The 27,930-nt window shown below is 47.0% G+C and overlaps 1 protein-coding gene across 9 annotated transcripts in view; it reads right to left on the bottom strand.

Moving 5' to 3' along the window:
- patj (PATJ crumbs cell polarity complex component) overlaps positions 1-27,930 on the bottom strand; it is an 87,354-nt gene that overhangs the window by 22,816 nt on the left and 36,608 nt on the right. For 8 of the 9 annotated variants that reach the window (XM_037115850.1, XM_037115844.1, XM_037115842.1 and 5 more), the window contains exons 21-30: positions 27,549-27,869; positions 26,968-27,049; positions 26,470-26,524; positions 25,755-25,829; positions 25,563-25,634; positions 24,813-24,990; positions 24,579-24,689; positions 24,210-24,269; positions 23,481-23,574; positions 646-842 (exon numbers count right to left, since the gene is read on the bottom strand). In XM_037115850.1, coding sequence (XP_036971745.1) covers positions 646-842; positions 23,481-23,574; positions 24,210-24,269; positions 24,579-24,689; positions 24,813-24,990; positions 25,563-25,634; positions 25,755-25,829; positions 26,470-26,524; positions 26,968-27,049; positions 27,549-27,869 — 1,245 coding nt within the window. The remainder of the gene's footprint in view (positions 1-645; positions 843-23,480; positions 23,575-24,209; positions 24,270-24,578; positions 24,690-24,812; positions 24,991-25,562; positions 25,635-25,754; positions 25,830-26,469; positions 26,525-26,967; positions 27,050-27,548; positions 27,870-27,930) is intronic. The other variant, XM_037115843.1, reaches the window with a different exon arrangement.

Below are 27,930 nucleotides of genomic sequence, written 5' to 3' on the forward strand. Positions count from 1 at the left end.
TGAGGAGGAGGAGAGATCTGTTTAATATTTATGTCAAGAAATTGGAAACCCCCCTCACACACACACACACACACAATTATGTTTATGTTATACATGAATCTGATGTTCAAACACATGTGGACAAATCAAATCATTCTGTGTGTGTTTCAGTGTGTGTGTGTGTGTGTGTGTGTCTCATCTGCAGCTGTTTTATGATGCAATGTAATGTAAAAAGAATGTGAGTGAGATGTGAAGCTGAAACACACACACACACACACACACACACACACACAGCCCTCAGCAGCTGTCAGTACTGAATCATGAGTGATGATGTGATATTGATGAATAATGATGGCGTCCCATCAGCGAGCGGCAGTCTCCTGCAGGCGGCTCGCTGCTGCTCCGCGCTCATCGCTCACCACATCCACGATGCTAATGATGCTCAGCATGACCATCTAAGTTAGCATGCTAGCGTTAGCTTATCATCAGCTGTGGCTATAATCGTCTGGTTGAGTCTGGCTCAATGGTTGCATCAAACATGTTGTGTCACAGAGGACACCAGGTGTAAAAGTAATACAGTGTTATGTGATGTGATATGATGTAATGTTGCTGTGAGGTCATGTGGTGTGATGTAACAGTGTCAGTGATGATGTCAGCAGGCCTCACCTCCAGCAGCTCGTCTCCGACCTGGATGCGTCCGTCCCGGGCAGCCGGCCCTCCCGGGTGGAGTCCCACCACGAAGATGCTGAGACGGGAACGATCTCTGTTTCCCGCCAGGCTGAGACCCAAACCCTGCCGCTCCTTCTCCAGCTCCACGCACAGCAGCTCCCCCCGAAGATCTCCATAACGCTCACACCAACGCTCTGCAGGAGGAGAAACAGACCGGGTCAGTCTCGCTCCTTCAGTCCTTCACATTATGATGTTGTTGTGACAGGAGGTCCAGAAACACACACCAGTTCATTAAACTGATGAAAGAGATCGGTGGTGGACAGAAGCTAGACAGGAAGTGACATCATGACCTGAACTCTGTGTGCTGATGTGACAATAATAAAGAGCCGAGACGAACAATGTTACGGAGCAGAAGGATGAGATGAAGGCAGCTGAAGAAACTTCTGGATTATTTCAGGTCACAGTGAGTTTTCACCACAATGTTCTGATTGTTAAAAATATCCGGAGGAGAGATCAGAAACATAAACGACTTTTAAACGTTTCCATCGTAACAACGAGCTCCAGAGCTGGACAGAAACGTCAGCCCGTGTCCACCAAGGTAAAGTCATGTTGGATAACAGCTGAGGGGTTCTGAGACTGCATCACACAACCTCTCTGTCCGGACATCAAGTGAAGACACTTCACTGTCTCGAGGACGGGAGGACAACAGGAAGAGATCAAATACAACAGCACGACACTGAGGAAAACACAAATACAACTGTAGGAGGAGGAAACAGGGGAAGGAGGAGAGAGAGAGAGAGGAAATAATCCCATAATAGAGAGAAAAAGAGAGGGAGGACAAACAGATGAGCTGAAGGAGAGAAGGAGATGAGACGAGCGTTAAATCTGGTGTCAAACAGAACGCTGCCTAACAGGCCGTGAAATAAACAACAAACACACAAACGTGAGTGAAATATAAAGCTGAGATTAAAAAGCATCGCCGAGTCTGACGGAGGGATGGAAACACGCAGAGCTCGTCAGGAAAACTAAAAACCAGGACAGAAACCTGGAAGCTGAGAGTTCAGCAGAGAGATCACTCGACTCGTGACCTTCTGAGACTGAAGGCCAGACGGAGCTTCTGTGTTCCTGGACGGCTGCAGCCGAGAAGATATGAAGGTTTGTCAGTGACGGCTGAGATGTGAACACGGCCGTCAGCTCTGATCGGGATTTAAAGGTCAGCGCAGTTATCACAACAACCAGCCGCACGGGAAGAGTTTCATGACTCAACAGAGTCCATCAGCTCCCAACGGAGGAGCCAAACAAAACCTGCTGTCACATGAAGAGTGACGGTCCTGAGAACCCAGAGGAAGAGGAGGAGGAGGAGGAGGAGGAGGAGGAGGAAGAGGAGGAGGAGGAGGAAGAGGAGGAGGAGGAGGAAGAGGAGGAGGAGGAGGAAGAGGAGGAGGAGGAGGAGGAGGAGCGAGAGGAGGAGGAGGAACAGGAGGAGGAAGAGGAGGAGGAGGAGGAGGAGGAAGAGGAGGAGGAGGAGGAGGAGTAAGAGGAGCGAGAGGAGGAGGAGCGAGAGGAGGAGGAGGAAGAGGAGGAGGAGGACCAGGAGGAAGAGGAGGAGGAGGAGGAGGAGGAGCGAGAGGAGGAGGAGGAAGAGGAGGAGGAGGAGGAGGAGGAAGAGGAGCGAGAGGAGGAGGAGGAAGAGGAGGAGGAGGAGGAGGAGGAGCAGATGAGATGTCATGTGAGGTAATGATAACAAATTTATAGGGAGGCGATGGAGTGAGACTGATGGAGAATGAAGACAGAGTGAGGTGAAGATATCTCACACACACACACACACACACACACACACACACACACACACACACACACACACACACACACACACACACACACACACACACACACACACACACACACACACACACACACACACACACACCTCTGAGGATTTTCTGTTTGTCACCTATCGAATGATCAATGATGTGATGTGTTTTTGGGATCAGTGTTTTCAAACACAACATCCTGATGATTCTCAGCGTCCTGCACCGATCGATCGCTTCTGATTGTTTTTCTTCGTCACAGCCTGAAAACTGACCACAGCAGAAACCGTGAAGATAAATCTGAATCTGAATACAGATATTTAGAAATTAGTTCATAAAAATAAGCTTAAATTAACAAATTACAAAGAAATGACAGCGTAACTGTTTTGAAATGAGATTTCAGCTGACTGACTGTCGTTAGTGTGACTCAGAGTCGGACGTGACCTCAGTCTGAAGCTTCACTGTGATTGGACCTGACGGGCTGACAGCTGAGACGTGATGCACAAAGTTTAATGTGAAGCTGAGAAGCTGAGCGGAGGTTCAGGACTCACTCAGGAAGGAGCACAGGGAGAAAAACTGCACCACTGGATCGATGAGACTCACAAGGTGAAGAATGAAAGATATCAATCTCAGCAGGAAACAACAGACGACGTCTCCGTTCAGATCAGACGGAAACAAAACAGAGTCTGAGAGGTGAAAAGAGAGAAATGAACTGAGTCTGTGTCAGCTGGTGTTCAGTTTATAATCTGCCCTCAATGAGAGAAGACGACTAACTGATGAACTGCATCTTCTGAGTCTGTCACATCAGAGACACACAGGAGAAAGAAACCTGAAGAGAACACGGAACACTGTTCCTAATAATGCTGAATTACATTTAGAGCAACTAGCTGCTGAAGCTACAGGCTGACAGGAGGCTAGCTGGTTAGCATGCTAACCAGCTAGATGTCTCTGACATCATCACTGTCGTTTGTTCACTCTGATCAGAACATTAGTTCACTTTTAGAATGTGATTTATACTATAATTCTTTTTATCTTCTTCAAAGATTTACATTATCTGCAGATAGAAAACATGATGAAACAAGAAGAACAGCAGAGCTACGCAACGCAGACGAGAGCCACACACGTCGTCACTGGTGAGGACGTTCATGACAAGAACACGACACGAGGAACAAAGTCTGATCTCAGCTGTGAAATAAACCATCTCAGCTCTCAGCGTCTGAGTATTTCTCACACTCAGCTGTGTGTTTAGCTTCAGGTTAGTTTCTATTATCAGTTATTTCATCAGGAGGAGTTAGTGTTATCATATCCGCTGAGAAAGATCCATATCGTTCATCTCCAGTAACAATCTGATGCTTCTGTTCTGCTTCATGTTTAAATGAGGAAGGTTACACACACACACACACACACACACACACACACACACACACACGCTGAACACTGTTTTATCAGGACAGATAGGAGACGTGTGTGTGCATTTATGTTCTCAGCCTAATGGGCTATTAATTGTTTTAGTGAGATAACACTGTGTGTGTGTGTGTGTGTGTGTGTGTGTGTGTGTGTGTGTGGGGCGGAGGACGGCTGAGACAAGGTGGATGAAGGACAGAGAGGAGACGACATCTGGCTGCAGCTGTGATTCTGACGAAGATGATGATGATGATGATGATGAAGGTGTGTCAGATGAAGACGAGCCCGTCAGTGTTTAAACTGTGCAGCGGTTCTGACTGTGATGGACCAGGCTGGTTCTGTTTCTGTCTGTTTCATTATTAACAGCCTCAGACTGAAATAATAAGAGAGTGAATGTTTCATCGTCTGCAGCCGCGAGCTGACGGAGGTTTGATTCCCCTGCAGAACTCCACTGTTGTCCAGAATCTATTACAGACACATGGAAACACACTCTGCTGCTGCCGGCGAGTCATGGTGAGAGACCAGAGAGTGAACTGCACCACAGCACCGTCACCACCACCGTCAGCTGCGTCAGGACATTTACATTCAGCAGACGCGTTTGTCCAAAGCGACTCAGATCGTGTCCACATGCACCAAAACGAGCTTTTCTTCCTCCATCTTCCTCGGCATCGTTTCAAGAATATTTGTGTCCAAATGGAGCCATTGAAAATGACTCAACACGCTGTAGTTAATCAAAGACAGAGAAGAAGAGACGGAGCATGTGCATAAAGCTTGCACGCTGTAGACCAACAGACAGTAGAAGAAGAAACCGAACACATGAAGAAGATGAAAATGGCTCGTGCAAGGAAACCAGAAGCGTTTGTGTGGATTGATAATGAGGTCGAGCTGCTGCTGCGACTCACACTCGACTACAAGGTGAGTAAGTTACAAGAAACACCAACACAAGCAGTAGTCCGCCATTGTTGTTATGAGACATCGCAGGGTTCGGAGGTCGAAGGCTACAGGTGGAGGGGCGACGGTGCCATCGATATGGAAAGTATGCGGATTCAATGTCCACGTGAGAATGTGAGGGCAGCATTGTCGGATTTTTCCACCCAGAGACCAGGTTTCAAAAAAGTGTGTTTACAGGATACATGAGGACGAAAACATGTACGTTACCACACAGAAGCGTTTCCGTGTGGACGGCCTCAATAAGAACATCTGTCACAAGAGAGAAACAACGACATCATGTTGATGGAGCAAAAAGAAAAAAGAAAAGACAGAAATTTATTGTCAGTCCGTCATCTGAGGATCATACCTGCTGTTTATCAAAGACTCTTCAGGTGCACAAGTGCTGTGACTGAAGTGCAACAATACGAACTTACAAGTGCAGACATTACTTTGGGTGGAGGTGAGTCTGAACAAATGTCTCCTGCTGCAGACACAGAGACTCTGCTGTCCTGACGCTGGTCCGGACTTGGTTCCTCCTCTGAGGCTCCAGAACAGAGAAGAGTGGTGACTTCTCTGAGCAGCTCTGTTTGCTCTCAGCGACGGCGGTACCAGCCGGCTGCTGATGCAGAAGAGTGCAGTGCTCTCTGGGCCGTGTGGTCTGACCAGGGTTTGGAGGAAGACAGTGCAGTTCTGTTGACGGACTTGAAGACCAGAACCATCATCTGGAATCAGATGCAGGTCGCAACAGGAAGCCAGTGGAGGTCACGGAGGAGGCGGGTCACACGGGAGAATCTGGGTAGATTAGAAACGAGGCGCTGCAGCGTTCTGGATACACTGCAGTGGTTCAGTCTCAGAGGCTGAGAGTCCAGGAGGGAGACGACCAGAGCTTGGACCAGGAGCTGTGCAGCGTCTGTGATCCCAACAAGGTGTTTACATCAGGAAACACAGGTAAGAGAGAGCACACACACACGCACACGCACACACACACACGCACGCACGCACACACTCCACCAAACGCCCTCCGCCCTGGTATTTGAATCCATGTGTGTTTATGTGCTCCCAGCAAGGTTACTTGTCACAGTAAATCAGGGTGCGCGCACACACACACACACACACACACACACACACACACACACACACACACACACACACACAGCTGCTGATTTTGGCTGAGAACACTCTCATTGTGAAAACAGCAGCAGAGATTTTAGCATCCCTCCAGCTGTGTGTGTGTGTGACTGTGTGTGTGTGTGTGTGTGTGTGTGTGTGTGTGTGTGTGACTGTGGGAGTGTGTGTGTGACTGTGTGTGTGTGACTGTGTGAGTGTGTGTGTGACTGTGTGTGTGTGACTGTGTGTGTGTGACTGTGTGTGTGTGTGTGTGTGTGACTGTGTGTGTGTGACTGTGTGTGTGTGTGTGTGTGTGTGTGTGTGTGTGTGACTGTGTGTGTGTGTGTGTGTGTGTGTGTGTGTGTGTGTGTGTGTGACTGTGTGTGTGTGTGTGTGTGTGTGTGTGTGTGACTGTGTGTGTGTGTGTGTGTGTGTGTGACTGTGTGTGTGTGACTGTGTGTGTGTGACTGTGTGAGTGTGTGTGCGTCTCTAGAAGCTTCTTGTTCGACCTGCAGCTTCTGTCTGGGTGTGTGTGTATGAAGTCTCTTTTCGCAGCGTGTCACTAACACACTGTCGTCACTGAGCGGCTGACTAGCTGACTAGCAGACCAGCGAACTGCTGATGGAGGTGAACTGGCCACTGGAGTCTGAGATGAATGGAAGCTGCTGGTTTCTTACTCAGACACGTTCTGCTCATTTCCAAGTGAATTATTTTATTTTCAGGTTTTGCTTCAATTCAAATGTTTAACATAGTGTGATGTCACAAAGTCACAGAACTGAGGGCGGGATTCCAGTGAGGCATTCAGGGGCAGTTGTTTTCTGTGGGAGAGAGGAGCTCCTGGTTGCGCTGACTTGATTACATGACATTAACCTTAAACACATGGAAGGAAAGGGAGATGATCTGTGTGTGTGTGTGTGTGTGTGTGTGTGTGCTGAGATATGTCTCTGCACAGAGGAACAAGGTGAGACACGTCTATTAGATTTACTTATCTGGTCTCAGGTGGAAAAGCTGCTGGAAATAAAACAGCAGCAGAGACCAGAGTCCAGTCTGCTGCTCCAGAGACTGTGTGTGTGTGTGTGTGTGCGTGCACGGTGCGTGCATGCGTGTTCCAGTCGTCTGATCGATTGATTAATCTGTGTGTAAATTATAACAAAACATCCAGATATTGCAGGAAACTGATGTTCTGAGGCCTCTCTGAAGCAGAGCAGAGTGGATTCATGACAGCTTCACTGCATCAGACTCAATAAAAGGCTTTTAATAAACCTTTGTCCTTTGAGTTCAGCCTGTGAGTCTGACGTCGTCATCAGGAAGCATCACATTCTGCTGCGTTCAATTATTTTTCCTCAGAAGAAGAAAGTGTAAAGTGAAAGCAGCCTGAACAGAAAGCTGAGCAGCAGACTGTGTTCGCCTCCGTCACTGTGATGGAGCTGCTGCAGCAGCTTGTGGAGGTCACTGCAATGCAACAGTAGCTTAGCCTGCTGCTCACACACACACACACACACACACACACACACACACACACACTCTCCCGGAGGAGGTGGCATTAATCTAGTACTGCCTGCACTGGTAACAACAGACTGAAGGCAGCAGAGAAACAGAAGCAGGAGCAGCTCCAGTTCCTCCAGCAGCAGTACTGGGTCAGCACCAGTGTAGGAATCAGTACTGGGTCAGCACCAGTGTAGGAATCAGTACTGGGTCAGCACCAGTGTAGGAATCAGTACTGGGTCAGCACCAGTGTAGGAATCAGTACTGGGTCAGCACCAGTGTAGGAATCAGTTACGGGCTTCACTGTCACCCTCGAGTGCAAACTGGTAAACGTTCTAATCAGCAGTGTGTTCTGATCCGTCTGGTCCAGACTGTCGCCTCTTTACGTTTCTGTGAACTACAGAAATGCTCAAATACTTAGATGCAGTGTCATGTTCACATTACATGAGCTGACTGACAACCACAATTAAGAATAATAACCACAATACTTTCAATGACACCATCCTGCTGTTTTCCACCCAGCAGGTAATAGACAGCTGATGTTGTCAGGACGCTGCTGCTCAGCAACACTCACACTATTATTGCTTCCACATCAATGATCGATTCTTTAAAAACAGCACAAACATTTTACCTCCTCATGTTGTCTCATGTCCTGTGTCATCTCGTTGTGTTTGTTCTCCAGCTGACATCAGTCCCGTCCAGCCAATCATCTCCTCAGCAGGAGCAGACAGGCTGTTAGCACTGCTGGCTGATCGAGGAGGAACATCAGGTGTGACCGGCGACATCAGAGCTCACTGCATCACATGTAGGTGAGCTGATTCCAGACTCCTGTCATCGCCGCCTCACTGGCACACCTGACGGGACCGAGCTGTCCTTAATGAATTTCTCTGTTATTACGGGCCAAAACGTCTGCAGTGTGAAGAGCCTGCTGAGGAAATGATTGTCTGGATTGGACCGAGGCTGAAGCAGCTGTTAGGAAACACTGCAGCACGTCTGCACCCACAAACACTGAACGAGCCTGATGACGACACCGCTGGTGTCCATTTCCTGTTTGGTCTCTTGGGTATTTTTGCCCTCTGCTGTTAACTAAGCTGACAGTCTGATAACTGTAACGTGACGTATTGATCAGAGACGATCTGACACCGTGTCTTCCTCCTGATACAGATTCTTCTACCTGCACTCTGTGTGTCTGCTGTGATACCAGAGCGTTAAAAACATTATCATTTAATTATTTTATTTAATTGTCCTTCGTTCAGCAGCTGTAAACTTCTCACCCTGGATGGAGGTTCTGTTGTGCACATGCTTGAAGTTACACAAGTCACTCACTGTTTATGGATATTGGCTCCTTGCAAAATAAATCACATTGTACAACAGGAGGACCCAAACTGTTCAGACCACGTACGGCTACATGTCAAACCACCAACTGCAAATACCAACAAAGCCTCTTCAGTCTCTGAGCTGCTGGTTCTGACTTCTCTCTGGCATCGAGCTCATCGACCCGTCAGCAGCACCGTCGCTCTGCTCCTCTGTGGCGAAGTCGCTAGAAACGACTTCACGTCAGCCGTCACGTCACATTCATGAAAGTCACGTCATGTTCATCCTACGTACATGGAAATGAGTAACAACTACTTTTGCTTTTGCTTATTCAGCTTTTGATAACAAATGTGTGTTGTTCTGATTCTGATCTGATTCTGGCTTGAGGAACTGAACAACCCTCAGATTTATGTTACTGATTAATCAACATCTGCTTCACTGCCCGAGTGTGTCTGCACGAACATAAAACTACTTATTAATGTTTTATTCATTATTTAGATTTCTCTCAAAGTCCAGCATTAAATAAAAACCTGTTGTTTGACTAAACTGAGAGAAGATGGCAGGAAACTGTGAAGCTGAAGACTTGAAGAAGAAACTCGTTCAGAATTAAAGTGAGTTCATTTAATTAACTGAAGGAAAGAACGATAATGGATGTTTAAAGTCATCACAGGTAGATAAAGCAGAGTGATGACTGGTGTCAGAGACAAGAAGGCAAATCTTCATCATCCATCATCCAATCAGCACGCAGCGTTCCACCTACTGAAGCTCCTAACACGTCGTTTACCCTCACGAGTAAAGTCACACAGTGTTTAACCTCCATGACGGAGAGATCGTCACTCTGAACACCGACACAGATCAACAACAACGTGTGTGTGTGTGTGTGTGTGTGTGTGTGTGTGTCAGGGATGGAGTGAGTGATGCAGACACCTGGGGAGCCCGCCAAGTCAATCTGTGCCATTCATCACCAGTCTCACACACACACACACACACACACACACACAGCAAAACACTTTGACCTGCACAGTTGAATGAGTCATGACACGCTGTTTGCCTCACTGTGCACAGACACACACACACTCTGAAACAATGCAGCATAACCCTGATGTAGAGGAGGTCAGACCCACCTGTGTGTGTGTGTGTGTGTGTGTGTGTGTGTGTGCGCTCCAGTGAGCAGACAGACAGACAGACAGGTTAAAGGTGACCTCTACCTGGAATCGATGTGTTGACAGGAACATGGTGGAAAAACACAAACACACACATTCGCACACTCTGCCGTCTCACAACTCAGCTGATCTGACCGTGACCGACACTCGAGAAACCACAAGAACACAGACACACACACACACACACACATGCAGAGTGAGAGAGCACACTAACCCGGCGGCAACATCGTCCATACTTCAGTCTTCACACACCGAGATAAATCCACATGTACCGCTGAGTGTGTGTGTGTGTGTCGTCTCAGTTTCAGGTTTGCTGTAACGATATCCAGAGAACGAGACGTGTGTGTGTGTGTGTGTGTGTGTGTGTCAGAGAGCCGGCTGCTGTGATACTGAGGCAGAGAGCGACCAGCAGCTCTGTATGACTCTCCAACCTCGATTACTCTCTCTCCCCCTCTCTCTCCCCCTCTCTCTCCCCCTCTCTCTCCCCCTCTCTCTCTCTCTGCAGTCATCTTCACCTCTCTCGCTCATCATCTCTCTCTCTCTTCCTCCTGCTGCTCGACCGTCCCTCCCTCTCCCTTTTCTCTCTCTCTCTCATCCATCTTTCTCACTCTATCCAAATCTATTTTCCTCCTCGCTCTGTGCCAACCCCCCTCCTGTTGACACACACACACGAATGGAAACTTACAGATTCAAACTGCGTCGAGAAGATGAAAAAAACCTGCTAATACGATTAACCTTCACTTTACTCCGATTACTTTCACTCTGACAGCTTCAGTTACTGGTTACTTTGCTCTTCCTGTCCAGTGAAAACCACGCAGGTCCAGATGTGTTGATGTTTACATCATCTAACTCTAACCTAGATTAATCAATTACTATCTAAATCAATTATCATTTAACTGGATTTGGTAAGAACCTCTTGCACACACTGAGAAGACCAGAGATCCTGTTACCTTCCATCTTCCTTCCTCAGAGACACTTGGAACCTTCTTCACCACCTGATGTGTCCTGCAGAGCTCAACTCGTGGACAACAGGAGATCTGGATCCTTAACAAAGACCCCTCACCTTCACACCTTCCACCTCAAGTCCATCTTGGGGAAAACCGCCAGAATTTTCCTCCATAACTGGATCTGAATCTGTAGAAGCTTATGGTGGTCTCTTCCTATCTGTTCAGAGACTCATGCATCCTCTTCACACACAGCGTAGAGCTGCCGGCCTGACAACATGCCTGGCCGTGTACTGAGATCATGTGACATTCATCGGGTTCACATTACAACTCATATTTCAGACTGTTCCCACTTGTCTGCGGTGTCTGGTCTTAATGATTACCTCCCTGGAACCTGATGAAGTGCTCTGAGGACCTGGTGCTCCAGCAGATCAAACACAACATCCCAGTCAGCCTGAGTCCTCACTGACGAATCCACAGAGCACATCATCACCCTCAAAAACCCTGGGCATCTCTGAGAGCATCAAGACCGACCAACATCCTCTTCATGGCGCCCTGCAGCCTCCTCGCAGTCTCCTTCAACCATCTGTAGGATATTTAGGTAGATGATCAGCCTCCACAAAGATACAGATGAATTCATCACATGTCCCTGGATCGATCCTGGAACCTCCCTAACATCTTGTCCCATAAATCTCGTATGTCTCCAGGCTGGTTGGTGAAGATGACGTCACTCTGAAGCTCCTGAATTGTCTTCCAGTACCAACTCTGGAACCTCTTTATGGGCTTTAAGTACACAGCGATCCAGATTTTCTTCAAGGAGCTTCCTCCAAGACTTCCACACCAACCTCAGCCTCTCCAAATATATAGCCAATTTCAAAACCTTCAAGTTTCCTTGGAACCTCCGAGAGGACTGCTGAAATCTCCATCCCAACCAGAACTACCACAGCTTTAAATATCTTCATCTCCAAATTCAGACGACTCACTCCCCTCAAGGATATCTACAGTTACTGTAATGTCAATTTTTCCCTATAAACTCTTCAGAAAGTGACATCAGAAGTGACCTGGATCCAGCTGAAGCTGGTGGCGTTTCACACGTCAACCCTCTCCGTCCTCTGCAGCCCGGTGGAGTAACACCGGGCTGGTGCTGGGCCTTCCTGTGTGGAGTGTGCATGTCCTGGTTTCCCCCACCATCACAACATGCACATGAGGTTAATCCTCCAGTCAGTGCCCTTGAGCATGGCACAGGCTCAGAGTCCGTCCCTGCTGCTGTATGTTGGCTGATTCCTTCCTCAGATTAAATGCAGAGAACCAGTTTCACTACGTTGTACTTTGTATGACTGTGATTAAAAAGGTTCTTGTTCTGACCCTGTTTGCTGTCTGTCTCTTCACCTGTCACGATCCAACCCCAGTAAAGTCCCACAGAACAGGTAACTGGTCCCTTCTGGGACATTTGCATCCTTCTTAAAACCCTTCAAAGTCTTTAGTCACCTCTGAAACCTCTTACAGGACCACTAGAACCATTTCGAGGATTAGTCTGATCTTGTCTCAGACTTCTGCATCCTCAAGAATGACTGGAGCATCCCGTCAAGGACTTCCTGGAGTCCCTGAAAGACCCTCGTCCCCCTGAAAGACCCTCGTCCCCCTGAAAGACCCTCGTCCCCCTGAAAGACCCTCGTCCCTGTGAAGATCTGCATTATTCAGCACACATGAGCTATAAAAGATCTGCTGGATACAGACACCGTGACTGTGGCTGTGTTTATGTGTATGAATGTTTCAGCAATGACAGAGGGAGCTGAGGACAGATGAGGACAGGAAGTAGAGATGAAGACCAACAACACACACACACACACACACACACACACACACACACACACACACACACACACACACACACACACACACACACACACACACACACACACACACTCTCTCTGACATGCATTAATTTGGAGCAGTGTGTTGTTTTCTAATAGTCTGTGGGGAGCTGATGCAGGCAGCCAACTGTTCTGTTATGACAGCTTATTGATCCAAAACACACACGACACATAAATGCATGTGTGGATTTTGCACACACACACATACACACGGAAATGCACACATGCAAATACAGGCAGAAAACATCTAATCTAGTTTTACAGTAAACACACACAAACACACAAGAGATCACACACACATACACACACACAGCAGCTCAGATCGTCTCCTCATCACCATTCAGACCAGCACCTCCCCTCTTCTGCCTCAACGTGACTCACCAATCACACCAAACCATCACAGCGTCTGAGAGCAGCCTCAATTAAGACCATTTAGACACACACACACACACACACACACACACACTTCTTTGTCTAATCTCCTGCTGTTGTTTGGGCTGGGTGGCGGCTGGTCTGTGTTGAACTGGTTTCCAGTGGGCACAGTGACAGACTGGGCTCGTCTCCATTAACTTAATTTAACTCACTGAAATCTGTCCAGTCAGACCAGTTCAGTCTGCAGCATCTCAACTGAAGAGCGACTGGCTAATTTAATCTAGAAGGAGCTGCTGCAGTCAGCCCAGTACGATTATCAAGGGAAGAGCTGGTGAGTCAGAAAACTGAGATGCAAAATCTGCAGCAGATAAAATCCTCCAGCTTCAAGTGGACGATCAAACTGTTACAGGAGTGATTCAGGTGAGAACTCTGTGCCCAGCACAGCTACTTAGGTAAGGAAAAACTAAACGTGGTCACGGGTCAAAGAAACCAACGCTGACTGAAAGAGACGGAAAACACAGCAGCGCTCAGCAACTCTTCAAGCGACCATTCAGACGGCGTTCTTCAGACCCTGCAGAACCCGCCTACAGACCCTCAGTTTCTTTAGGGATATCTGGATCCTTCTCAAGCGCACATGGGAAAAGTATGGTTTGGGGGCCGGTTCTGGACCATCTTGATCCGGCCCACCACGTCCTCAAAAAACAAAACAATCTCATAAAAAAAAATCAGTGAGCGGCTAATTCATCTGGAGGGCGATCGACTGCAGACTGCACCGCTGTGTATCTTGTTTCCTGCAGAGGGCGCTGTCCACATCTGGATCGCTCACTGACCTGATGTGACGAGTCACATGAGCCACAACAAGAACTTCACCAGGTCACGTCACGTGATAAACACACGTCCTCCGGCACGACGCTCGGCGGTGATGGACCGCCTCAGCTGTTAGCTTCAGCCCACACTACACATGCAGGCTTCTCATCAACGTCTTACCGTTACAATTCAGTTTCATCTGTTAAAGTGGCCTCATACAGGAAGCAGGATATCATCATGTTTCCACAGAACTCTTCACACTGACAAGAATAATCTGAACATTAATCTGAAGGTGACACGGCCGGTTTAAACGGGTGGTTTAGAGTTTATCATTCAGAGAATACTGGAGAGCCAAGATGAAGCTGACAGACGGGCGGGACTGGGAGAAAAATGGACCTTTACAAATCCATCTGTGACCTCAGCAGCACAGACAGCACCATGGATTTATCAGCACACAGCTCAGTGAGACGATCGACAGATGCACCGATCGATCGGCAGCTGAGAGGAGAGAGAGAAAAACTATGTTCAAGTCAATGTTTCATTATGAACACATGAGATAAGATTCAAATTAAAATGATTGTAGATGTCGTCAATTATAGTTCTGAGAAAGAAAGAATGTCAGAATCAGCAGGTCGGACTTTTATCAAACCAACAGAAATCTATCAGAGCAGATGAAGATCAACGAGTCCGTCAGGCAGACAAACATCCAACTAAACAAAAACCTCCTCCTGGACCAGAATCCTGGACCAGGAGTCCTGGACCAGGAGTCCTGGACCAGAGTCCTGGACCAGAATCCTGGACCAGGAGTCCTGGACCAGGAGTCCTGGACCAGAGTCCTGGACCAGAATCCTGGACCAGGAGTCCTGGACCAGGAGTCCTGGACCAGGAGTCCTGGACCAGAGTCCTGGACCAGAGTCCTGGACCAGAATCCTGGACCAGAGTCCTGGACCAGAATCCTGGACCAGAGTCCTGGACCAGGTAGGCTACAGGATGTGGACCCATCCGCCCACCTCCAGCTATGTTAGAGGTCCAGACACAAGAGGTTCTGTCAGATTCTGGCCCAGAATCCTTCAGAATCTCTCTCATTCTGGACGACTCTGAAGCTCACAGTTTACATTCAGTGTCAAAGCAGGAAGCGGGTCGAGCCTCCAGTGGAGAGCAGGACGGTGAAGTCTGACTTTTAGACTCATGAGTGCTGGTGGAGATCCTGATCCACCTGCGGCTTACCTTCTCTTTTCTACATGAACAGGAAGTGAAGTTTCACTGTGAAGCGTTCGGACGGCAGAGCAACATTGTTAAAGTAACGAAGACTAAAGACAGTCCTGTTATTAAGTTTCTCTTCTTTCTTCTTCACATAATCACAGTATCTTTCTTGGCTGGACTGCAGCTGCGTAATCTTACACTTACTTATTGTGCCAGAACAAAGATTGGAGTGTTTGTGTAGGTCGTGCAGACAGAAGGTCCGATATCGATGTTGTTGTCTGGATAAAAGACTTTTTTCTGAAGATGCTCTTATAAAGAACATCATGAAACAGGAACACAGTGAGATGTTCAGAGTTAGTAGCAGGTATTCAGTCAGTTTAATAGAAACGTGTGATTCTGCTCCTGAACACAGTCCTTGTGATCTTCATATTGGCTTTTTCCATCAAAATGATAATAAACAGATTAAATCTGCGCTCTGGTCTGCAGACTCGTATCTGGCTTTGATCTGCGGTGGCCGCGAGACAACATGTCGACGGTTTCAGTCGATTGTTTTTCCTTCAGTTTCTGTCAGACTGAACGTTTCTACAAACAGCTCGTTAGTATCTGTACGACTGCATCGTCCTGCTGAGGAAAACCAGCCAACCAAAATAGAAAATGTGCCACTTCACCTTTAGATTCAACATCAGACTGAAAAGAAGAAGCTGGAGTCGACCTGACGCCTGAGACTTCAGACTCACAGCAGGGAAGTCATCTGTGATGTGTTCTTATCAGGGACCAGCAGCTGAAGCATCAATCTGTTCACTTTTTAAACATCATTTACAATTTAAAAGCTACAGACTGAACTTTTGGGGAAATGATGCACAAGATACCGAACACGATACAGCTATAAAAACATGCAGTCTTGAATAATTCAAGGCCTGTTGAGAAGTTTCCTCCCACAGCTGGTTTACAGACAGTGTTTCTCACCAGAACACAGAGCGGATCCTGCCGGGCTCAGTTCTCTCCTCATGAACATTACAAGGAGGATTAAAACCTGCAGAGATCTCAGACAGACAGGTCGTCTTCTTCTTCTCTGCACTGTTCGGAGCGTCGCCACCACAGATCAGTGAATCACATCAGCTGATGATCGTGTATGAGAAGGAGAGACAAACTCGTATCTGCTGAGAGCTGCTGGTGGTCAGAAAGTCCACGTGGAACCTTTAACCCAGTTTAGGTCTGAGAGAATACTTGATTCTGATTGGCTGCAGGGTGTCAGTGCTGTCACAAATGAACATCTGAGGAACTTTGCCAGTAAATCAAGAGACAGACAGAGAGAGATCTGTCAGAGCTGTGAAACAGACATGTCCTGACCTCACATTTCCCACAATGCCACTGGATCGTGTCATTAAATGAAGCCAGTTTATTGATTGTTGGTATTTCAACTTTCATCCTGTTTCAGCTGCACAAACAAAATCATTTCACCTCTGATTTAAACCCCTCAGCCTGCACTCACATCATGCTATCTTAGCAGGACGCAGCGCTGCAGTCCATTATCTCCCTCAGCGAAAATAAATATCTGCAGCAGTGCCTGATGGGAGCACGCTCGCTGGGAAATTAAGCTTTTTATGATGTTGACCTTATTGGAGGTTCTGAAGATGAGACGGGCTGTGGACTGACCCGGGAACGCAGGGAAGAAAACATTAAAATGTAAAATATGAGGCAGACGACTCTCTGAATGTAAATTAATGTTCACAGTAGAAACTGAAACCTGCAGCTGGTCGACAGTCTCAGAGAAAGATACTGCAGATAAACCACTGCAGAGGAGGAGGAAGAGGAAGAAGAGGAAGAGGTGGAGGAGGAGGAGGAGGTGGAGGTGGAGGTGGAGGAGGAGGAGGTGGAGGAAGAGGAAGAGGAAGAGGAAGAGGAAGAGGAGGAGGTGGAGGAAGAGGAGGTGGAGGAGGAGGTGGAGGAAGAGGAGGTGGAGGTGGAGGAAGAGGAGGAGGAGGTGGAGGAGGAGGTGGAGGAAGAGGAGGTGGAGGAGGAGGTGGAGGAAGAGGAGGTGGAGGTGGAGGAAGAGGAGGAGGAGGTGGAGGAAGAGGAAGAGGAAGAGGAGGAGGTGGAGGTGGAGTAGGAGGAAGTGGTGGAGGAGGAGGAGGGGGAGGTGGAGGAAGAGGAGGAGGAGGAGGAGGAGGAGGAAGAGGAGGCAGAGGAGGAGGAGGAGGAAGAAGAGGAAGAGGTGGAGGAGGAGGAGGAAGAGGTGGAGGTGGAGTAAGAGGAAGAGGTGGAGGAGGAGGAGGAAGAGGTGGAGGTGGAGTAAGAGGTGGAGGAGGAGGAGGTGGAGGAAGAGGAGGAGGAAGAGGAAGAGGAGGAGGAGGAAGAGGAAGAAGAGGAAGAGGAGGAGTAAGAGGTGGAGGAGGAGGTGGAGGAGGAGGAAGAGGAAGAGGTGGAGGAGGAGGAGGAAGAGGAAGAGGTGGTGGAGGAGGAGGAAGAGGAGGAAGAGGTGGAGGAAGAGGAGGAGGAGATGGAGGAAGAGGAGGAGGAGGAGGAAGAGGAGGTGGAGGAAGAGGAGGAAGAGGAAGAGGTGGAGGAGGTGGATGATCCTGCTGGACGTCAGTGAACAGTGAGTGTATGAAGCAGCAGTTCAGTTTAAAATATCCTAACTAGTCTGGTTTTGATTTAAAACGAGACATTTTAAACTTGAATCCTCAGCGTGTTAAATTTAAATCATCAGCATAAAATACAACTGTGCAAATCTGTTTCGTATGTTTGATGTGAGCGAGGCAGAAACACGCTCCTGTCAGCTGATTTAAACCCTGAAGTCGAGCTGTAACTCTCTTTCTGCTCTGCGTCTATTTATACTCCGCTCGCCTCGTCGCGTCTCCTGCTGCTGAGACGACCCAGTTTCCCAACAGGCTCAATCAACTTTCATCTCATTCAATTAACGTAACGTAACGACTGTGATTATAGATTCATATTCACAGAGCACCTTAAACAAACTGACGCCTCAGAGAACACAAGTCGCTCCTGCTACAAGAAAACACTCAATACATCAGTCATGAGACTTCAGATGGAGGTTAAAATGCAGGTAGGCTGATCCTGACATCACAGGCTGATCCTGACGTCACAGGCTGATCCTGACATGAACAGGTATAGTAGCGATTTAGAAAACAAGGCCAGAGAGAGAAGAGAAGCAGACTCATCGTCCTCTCAAGGACAGCTGTATCACCTGAGGCGGGAGAGGCCTGGATTTTAATAAACTTCAAAAGGAAAGGGATTGTGTGTGTGTGTGTGTGTGTGTGTGTGTGTGTGTGTGTGTGTGTGTGTGTGTGTGTGTGTGTGTGTGCACACAGAATAATAAGCAGGTTGTAGTTCGACTTCCTGCAGCAGCTGGAGGGTCACAGTTCACCACATGGGATTCAAACTGACAACCTCAAAATCACAAATTAAAAGGCCTCGCTTGCCCCGTGTGGATACAGGACACTCTCTCACTACATCTCAGGGAGTATGTGTGTGTGTGTGTGTGTGTGTGTGTGTGTGTGTGTGTGTGTGTGTGTGAGTGTGTTGCTGACTGAAGAAGGCCACAACAAATAGGTCAAGGACGGTGCAGCTGAGGAATCGAGCGGCTTCTGTAGCACACACACCTACCATGATAATAGGCTAACTGTGTGTGTGTGTGTGTGTGTGTGTGTGTGTGTGTGTGTGTGTGTGTGTGTGTGTGGTGCATGCTGATGCTGCTCTGCAGACACACACACTGTATGTGTGTGACTTTAATAAACAAATCATTAATTTAATCTATATAATCAATAGACTGAATATATAAATGTCCCAACAGAGAGCTGTAGTGATGACGTTTCATCTTTAAAAACATCTCTGCCTATTTCTTAGAGCTGTCATTCACACAGTAACTGTGTGTGTGTGTGTGTGTGTGTGTGTATGTGTGAGATGTTTCCTGCACATTTCTCATGTTGTGTTTCTTCTTCTGTCTCTTTACGCTGCAGCTCTGTGACTCTCAGAAAGTTGCTGTGTCTCAATTCGGATGCACCGCTACGATCCTTCATGACCTCACATATCCCAAGATTCTTTGCGTGCCCGAAAAAGAAGAAAGAAAGAGAGAAAATGGCGACATCACGTGGTGTAGATCGTCACTTTTGTGGGCCTGGGCAGCAGAAATCGTGGCGTAAGAGTAAAACATCCAGTGACACAACCAGGAAATGCTCCAGAGGCTCGACCGTCACATTTAACAACAGCTGACCAGGTGAACAAGGTCTCTGAAGGACTCGCCTTCACAGACCACAGAGGCCGAGTCCTTCAGAGGACGCAGACCTGAACTGAGACTCAGCAGGTGACTCCTGATGATGTCACCGTCAGACTTGGTGACACGACTCAGCCACGTAGCCACTTAGCAGTTAGCTTAGCATTTGTTATGACACAACCATTTAAGTTATCTGTGTATCTTGATGACACTGTAGTTTCAGGGTCGTATGAGGCTTGTGTCATAACACATCTCTATTTATGTATACTGTTGTTTTATTATAGTTTAATGCATATTTTTGATCATATATTTTATTATTGTATAGTATCATTATTTTACTCATTTCATGTTCATATTTGTGTTGTATAATGTGACATTTCTGTTGCAGAAGAACTGTAACATGAGCTGATTTCCTTCTCTGAGATGAATCAAGTATTTCTGTTTGTGATTAGTCTGATCTTCATCTCAGTGCTGCCGTCCAGCCTGGACTGATCAAACTGCTCCGGTCTGTCGTACATCGCTGAGCATCGCTCAGCGCCACCACCAGGACACAGCTTTCACACGCAAACATTTTATCTGACTGGTAAAATTAAGGCCTTCATGCATTCTAGTAAAAGGTAAATTAAATGTTTCAGGATAAAACTGAATCACGGATTAAGTGACCGATGGCCTCAAACTCTGAACAGGCTGAACAACATTTTAACATGTGAAGAACATAATCTGGCATGACGCCTGCAGATATTAACACAGTGAGTTAATAAGTTTACAAGCACGTCAGTGAACAGAAACACGAGTCCTGACAGAATAATGTGATGACATGCAGTCAGTCTGATGTTCAGTCGGAGCCTCCAGATATTTACTGTGCTGCTCACAGAAAAACAAACCTGAAACAGCATCTGGAATTGAATTGAATCATTTATTATTGTTGCAGCCGATATAATTTTTCAGCAGGAATATAAATGAGACATCAAACCGAAGGAGAGTTCGAGGCAACAAGACGGAAGAGAGACGAGCAGCAGCCATCAGCACCATCACCCAAACAAATTCATCATGACGAGCGATTCGTTCCCTCCTCGAGCACCACACGCCCACACAAACAGCACTTTATTGGATTTGTGTCAAATATATATGAGATTACAGATTAAAAACCATCAGGGCCTCCTCACACCGCCTGTTAGGCACAGAACTTGATTTTAGTCTTGTGCATTTCATTAATATGTGTTTGTTGCCTTCTAATGACTAATATCAGCTCACAAAATCAGACATCTGGATTTAAACAACACATCAACAACGACTCCATCCCTCACCGCAGCAGACGGGATTAACTCTTCCTTTATCATCAGTTTGACCAAACTCAGGGATCACGTCACCACGATCACAAACAGGAAGATGTTATGAACAAGTACGAAGGTTTCAGCTTTCAGAATCTGACGCTTCTTTCAGCTGTGACCACAGAAGCCTGCAGGACGGACCGAGCTGAACCCAGACCCAGAATCCATTCATCACATTAACAGGTTAAACCTATATTCACTCAAACAGGAAGTTTAATTCAGTCAAAAGAAGTTCCTGTATGTGTTTTTGTACTTTTGTTATATCTGCTGAATAAAACTACACATTCAAATACATTGTGACAGCTCTGAACAACACAAAGGTCACAGGATTTATTCTTTATTTACAAATTAAAATGTTTAATTCAAAGATTCAGGCTTGTAAAAGACTCTCACACGTTTATAATCTATACATTAAAGTTCCTCCCTCACATTACAGAACATATCCCACCAAATCCAGAGGTCAGCTGATATTAATCCTGTGTGAATCAATAAAGGAGGCTGCAGATCTGACAGAGCTCCTCAGCTTCGTCTTCCTGCAGTTCCATGTTGGGAATTTTTGGGACTTGGTCAGTAAATATGACAGAAACACAGACATGCAGAGAAAAGTCCTGAATCACAACAGGTCAGTTCAATCCAACATTCAGGATTTACACATTTGTAGTTTTCTAACATTATTTCCACTTGCTACAGAATATTGATGCTACATCAGCTTAAAGCTAAAAGATCATCAGATTCTTCTGATCCACTGACAGATTAGAGTAAAACAACAGATTGGTACTGAAGTCCAGAATACAGACGGTGAATCCACCTGAGCATCAGAATAATTCTGTCTCCTGAATCAACAGGAGCAGAAAATCTTCCACCAGTCAGCTCGTTCAGCTCCCTGACCCACAATCACCACAACCTCATTAAAACCAGCAAATAAGCTCCACCCACAATCACACCCTCCAATCAGCAGCCAGAAAAAAACCCTCACAGCCCTGTCCGCCCGCTTCAGACGCACCAAACCAAACCAAACGCACCCAGAACAGAGGGAGGCTGAGGCAGCGAGAAAAACCCCGAACATCCAGAGAAAGAAGAGACGAAAGAGAGAAGAAAGTAAATAAAGACGTCTTCCACTACGTGCTGCGCCCGGCTACAGGCGGGACGGACGGCTGCTGGGTCAAACAAGGCCTGCGAAGACAGAAACACACACATTAACTCCGCTGGGACACACTGAGGTACTGAAACTCAGGCCCGGTTACGACCCGTTATCACTGAGTGACCTCAGTGATGTGATGTCACTTCCTGCTCTGTAGGAAACAAACCCGTCCATCACTGAGACAAACAGACTTCATGTTTCTACTCAAAGACAGAAAGAAGTTCATGTAGAACATTTGCTGAATGAACAAGAAGGTCCAAATAATGCAGAATGAGTCAGAGACAGAGTTTCACAGAGTTTATAAAGTGTCTCCAACTCAACAACTCACTAAACTGACACATTTGTTAAGGGAGTCTGGGGACTTTCTCCACGGGGACAAAGAAGTCGCCTATATTGTTCCTGTTTAGTGTCTTTGTAACATGTGACATGTTTGGATCAATAACATGTTTCTTCTTTCATAAATGGAGTGTAAATGGTGAAATCAGTGTAAACAGTGTGTTCAAACAGACACCAGAGCTGGAAATCATCCAACGTCACGTCAGTGAGCCACCAGAGTCCTGTAACACTCTGACAGCAGGAAGTCTGAAGGAAAAGAGGCGTGTTGGTGCCGAGTGTTTATTATCTCATATTAAACCGTCTCAAAAAAATCATTTTAACGATGAACTGATGTTTTAATCGACTAGCTGTTGCTACTTGTGACTCATTAATCACGTCTTCTCATTAAGTCACGTTTTTGACATTATGTTGAAACACTTGAAACAAGTTTAGACATCATTTTTTATCAACTATTTACTTCATCAGTTTGTTAAGCTGCTCATTAATCACATATGTTTTTGATTTTATTTACTTCTTTCATCTCATCAGGAAGGAAAATATAAATACTGAAGTCAAATGAAAAACACTGGAGGATGAAGTGAAGCTGAAACATGAAGCAAAGCCGCAAAAGAGACGAACACAAACCTGAAAACACTGTGAACGAGGAGGCACATTTAATAAAGAGAAGAAGAAGAACGCATCATGAACCGTTTCTATAAATCAAAGTCATCTGTTGGAGGTTTCAGTCAGAACTCATTAACCCGACGCTCGTTTTCTGCCGTCCAGCAGCGACGAAGCTGCAGCTGCTCGTTCATCAACATCATCGAGAGACGGGACGATGTCAGAGTGTGTAGGTCATTTTAAAACCTTCAAGGTTTTCATAAAACCATCAAACTGTCCAACAAGGCAGAATTAAGGATTCACTGATTACTGGGGCTGATATTCAGCATCTTTGAGTTTCAGGCTGTTTTGTTGTGTCAGTTCCAATTCTCAGTTATTTTTTCTCCTGGATTACTAATAATCAGTTATGAGAAAACCTCCAGGATGATTATCAGCTTCCAGGCAGGTGAGTTAGATGCTATGATGACTGACAAACAGCGTTTACTCAGAGCAGCGGCGTCACGGAGGTCACATCCTGCAAAACATCAACCAGTTTTTGTCGAAGATTCTGTTTTATTAACACTTCAGTCAGTTTCTGGCTCATTAAATCCGTCTGACAGGGGACGGCCAGTCCTCAACAGCTGACCCAACCAGAACCATGTGTCCGACCTGTTGTTCTGGAGGGAGGTCCACTCCGACTAATCGTTCAGCTGCAGGATTAAAGGTTCATTCTGCTCTGAGTGTGTGTGGCAGCAGGTTGTGTTTGGACTGATGCAGCAGTTGTCAGTTGTGTTACTGACCTTTGGCCTGCTCCAGGTCGGAGTTCAGCTCCTGATCTGATTGGTTGGGAGGTCTGTAGGGCGGGGGGAGTCTCGGAGGGGGCGGGGCTGGAGTCTGATGAGGAGGAAACAAACAAACAAACAAACAGTCGATGTGCGTCCTCACAGAAGGTCACAGGTGTTTTGTGAGTCTGTGTTGTGTCTGATGTGTGAAACATGTTTCCAGTGTGACTCCAGACGGAACCCCTGCAGCTGTGTGTGTTGTGCTCCCCTCTACTGGAATCTACAGGATTCTGCTGGACTCTACAGGACTCTGCTGGACTCTACAGGACTCTGCTGCCCTCTGCTGGACTCTACAGGACTCTACAGGACTCTGCTGCCCTCTGCTGGACTCTACAAGACTCTGCTGGACTCTACAGGACTCTGCTGGACTCTACAGGACTCTGCTGGACTCTACAGGACTCTGCTGGACTCTGCTGGACTCTGCTGGACTCTACAGGACTCTGCTGGACTCTACAGGACTCTACAGGACTCTGCTGGACTCTACAGGACTCTGCTGGACTCTACAGGACTCTGCTGGACTCTGCTGGACTCTGCTTGGTGTTAGTAGCTGTGTTTTGATGTGAAGATTCAGGAGAGAAGAGAGGAGATGCTCATCCGTCTTTAACAAAGCTCAGTGCGGTGGGGGGTTAGATGAAACACCAGTGAGTCTGTGGTGTGGGACTAAGATCAGCTGGTTCCTGGTCTTACCCGGGACTCTGTCCTGGTCGCTCTGTGTTTACTGTAGCTGGCAGCTGTTACAGACACAGGCTGAAACACACACACAAGGTGAGACTGTGTTATTCACAGTGTATCTGACCCTGCAGTTCTGATGGCCTCCATCTGTGAACATGTCACCAGATGTTCTCCACCCAGTCTGTGCTGAGTGAGCTGCTGCTGACCAAAACCTCAAAACATGACGATTCTCAGGAGAGTTCTGCAGAGACTAGATGTAGTTATGGATGTTTTTATTCTGGATGGACAACAGAGACAAAGATGTCCTCAGGAAGAGGAAGGTGTGTGTGTGTGTGTGTGTGTGTGTGTGTGTGTGTGTGTGTGTGTGTGTGTGTGTGTTAGTACCCGTGGAGTAGCTGACAGGCTCTGGACGATGAAGACGACGGGACTTGGAGCTGATTTGATGGCACTGACCGCCTCCTCATGACTGGCAGCATGCAGGTCAACACCTGACACCTGCGCGCGCACACACACACACACACACACACACACACCAGACAATGTTAAGATATGCAGTCGAGCCATCTCAGGTGTGACAGACGGAGTCACCTGTGGACCAGGTATTAGACGGGGCCCTACCTCCAGGATCTTGTCTCCGGTCTTCAGACACTGAGTCTTGGCTGCAGGACTGTTGGGTAAAACCTGTTTGATGAAGATTCCCTTCAGTTCCTCTCCGTTCCTCAGACGCTTGATGACGTGTCGACCTCCCACGATGCTCAGACCCAAAGACTGACCCTCCTCAGGCCACACCTCCACCCTGAGGGGCAGAACTGCTGGTTATATCCACCCATAGACTTCATACAGTGTTATCTCAGTCATCACAACACACCCACTGTTGGGTCCGCTGGTGCCTGAATACAAGGTGGCCTCATTTAAAGATGGCGGCAGAGGCAGGTTGTGATGTTTCACTTCAGTTTTAAGCGTTCAGGAGTCCTCAAACATCTGACGGATGTCTAAACCTCTTCGAGCTGGTTCTCTGTTATACAGCCCGTCACATCTGGCCTTTGATTATGTTGACCTGATGTCACAAGTGAAAATCTGAGCTGCTGTGATGAGAAAACTTCAGTGAACTGGTCTTACAGTAAAAGAGACGTTGGACAGTTCAGTGAGGATCGACTGTATGAGGCTCCACTGACGGGACTGTCAGGTTTTATGACAAACTGAGACTCTCAAGCTGAAATATGATGTTTGTTTTACAGGCTGTGTGACTCATGGTGGTTCACTGGAGGAGGAGGTGTCTGGCCTCTCTGCTCAGATCTGGTCTGTTAACATGTGATCAGCTGTTCTGGAGAACATGTGTGTGTGTGTGCGTGCGTGTGTGTGTGTTACCTGCGGGGTGGTCCCCAGTGACTGAAGGCAGGTGTTTCCTCTCCCTCCCCCTCCTCTCTTTCAGGAAGATCACTGTGAACATGTATTGATCATTGAGTATCTGATTACAGGATGATCAATAGTTATGATGTGTTCCTAACTGTCTGTCTTTAATCTGATCACAGTAAGCTGCAGGTGAAGCAGGTCTCCTACCCTCCTCTGATTGGTAGAGAGGCTCCTCCCTGGCTCCGCCTCTTCCTCCTCTGTGTGTCAATCATCCTGACGGACCTCCACAGGAAGAAAACAACAACAAATGTTATTTTTTTTGTTTTTTTTTTAAATCAAAGCTGTGTGTCTGATCAGGTTCAGCTGTAAACTAGACGACTCTCTCTTCTCTGACAGACGTCTTTAAAACTCTCTGTTAAACTCTCACTGGAACAAACTGAGCAGTCAGTGCAGAACGTTTCATAACTTATCAAATTGATTGAGGATCAATTTTAGGCAAAAGTTTCCAAAAATGATGCAGAATGAATTAATAAAATATCACCATCAGGTACAATGATGCAGCCGCAACAACAAGAGCAGAATGATTAAAACGCTGACAAAGAGAATAAAATGTGTCTGTCAGAAGAAACATGGACTCTGTTTGAAATGTTTTATAATTAAAACTTAAAACAGTAAAGTTTAATTTATATATTCATCAAAAAAAAAAAAAAAAACAGGCCAAAGAAAATTAACAACTTCAACCAGAAGAGGGCGACAGAGGACTGTGAAACAACCAGGAGGAGACGAGGAGGTGAAGGAGGAGAGGAGAGGAGGTGAAGGAGGGGAGGAGAGGAGGTGAAGGAGGAGAGGAGAGGAGGTGAAGGAGGGGAGGAGAGGAGGTGAAGGAGGAGAGGAGAGGAGGTGATGAAGAGGAGGGACTGACTCTGTGTCGGTGTCGGTCAGAGTGAGCTCAGAATCTGCTTCACTGTCTCTGGAGTCTGAAATACCAGCACACACACACACACACACACACACACACACACACACACACAGACAGACACACACACAGACACACACACACACACACACACACAGACAGACACACACACACACACACACACAGACACAGAGACACAGACACACAGACACACACACACAGACAGACACACACACACACACACACACACAGACACACACACACAGACACACACAGACACACACACACACAGACACACACACACACAGACACACACACACAGACAGACACACACACACACACACACACACAGAGTTAGTACTTGTATCAACAGCTTCTTTTCTGTGAAACGTTTCTGTGATCAGGACTTTCAGCTCCATGTCTCTGAGTCTGTGTTCTCTGGCCTTCAGATCTCTCAGTGATGATTTCTTATTTTAAAGAGCTGATAAAGATTCAGTTTCTCACCCAGAACCAGGTTTCCTGCAGACACGATGCTCTCATGGTCCGATCTGTGCAGGTCGTCCTCCTCCTGCTCTCTCCTCCACGTCTGGAAACAGTCAAACAATAAAAACTATTCACTGAAATCGTCACATTAGATCAGAGAACTGAACGGTGTCGATACTGAACATCAAAGATCAATATCAGTGAGAGGAAACACTTTCCAGGATGTAGTTCGATGTGATCATTTCCACAGGCCTGTTTTCTCTCCAGTGATTTCTGCTTTGATATTTTTCATACAGTATATCCTGCAAGTAGTTTCAAATGAAATGTTGAGATACATCCTCTCAGATCAGCTCTGGAAGTCTGGAGACGTGGATCACAGCAGCAGACGAGACATTTCTCCCAGCTGCTGTAATCTGCCTGGGCTTTTATTTTGAAACACTTGCAGGATGTGTGAAGCTTCAGTGACGTTATTTAATGAAGGTGGAATTTGAATGGAAATGAATTAGTGAGTGTAAACAGTGTTGTTGTGTGATTCTGTGAAGATGGAAGACGAGTTAAAAGTTAAAACAGACAGAGATGAAGTCAGCTGAGCTCCACCTCACCTCCTCTGCTCCTCGAGACAGGCTGGACGACATCATCTTCCACTCCTCCCAGGACGGAGGAGGTTTCCTGGGGAGAGAGCCGGAGCTCTCCTGCATCCTCACCTCGTCCTCCTTCCCTACCTCCACCTCCTCGTCCACAGCCATCTCCCTGCCCTCCTCAACAGGCAGGAGGTCAGAGGACAGAGAGACGGAGGTGTAGCGAGGCAGACCTCCATCCAGGATCAGCTCTGGCTCCTCCTCCTCTTCCTCCTCCTCTTCTTCTTCTTCCTCCTCCTCCTCTTGTCGCAGGTCTTCTGGCAGAATGGAGCCGTCACCAAACCCCTGACACACATTCATCAACAGTGAGAAGGTCAAAGGTCACAGCAGCTGAAGTAGAGACAGA

Source organism: Acanthopagrus latus, chromosome 11 (assembly GCF_904848185.1).
Source record: "Acanthopagrus latus isolate v.2019 chromosome 11, fAcaLat1.1, whole genome shotgun sequence".
Taxonomy (NCBI): Eukaryota; Metazoa; Chordata; class Actinopteri; order Spariformes; family Sparidae; genus Acanthopagrus; species Acanthopagrus latus.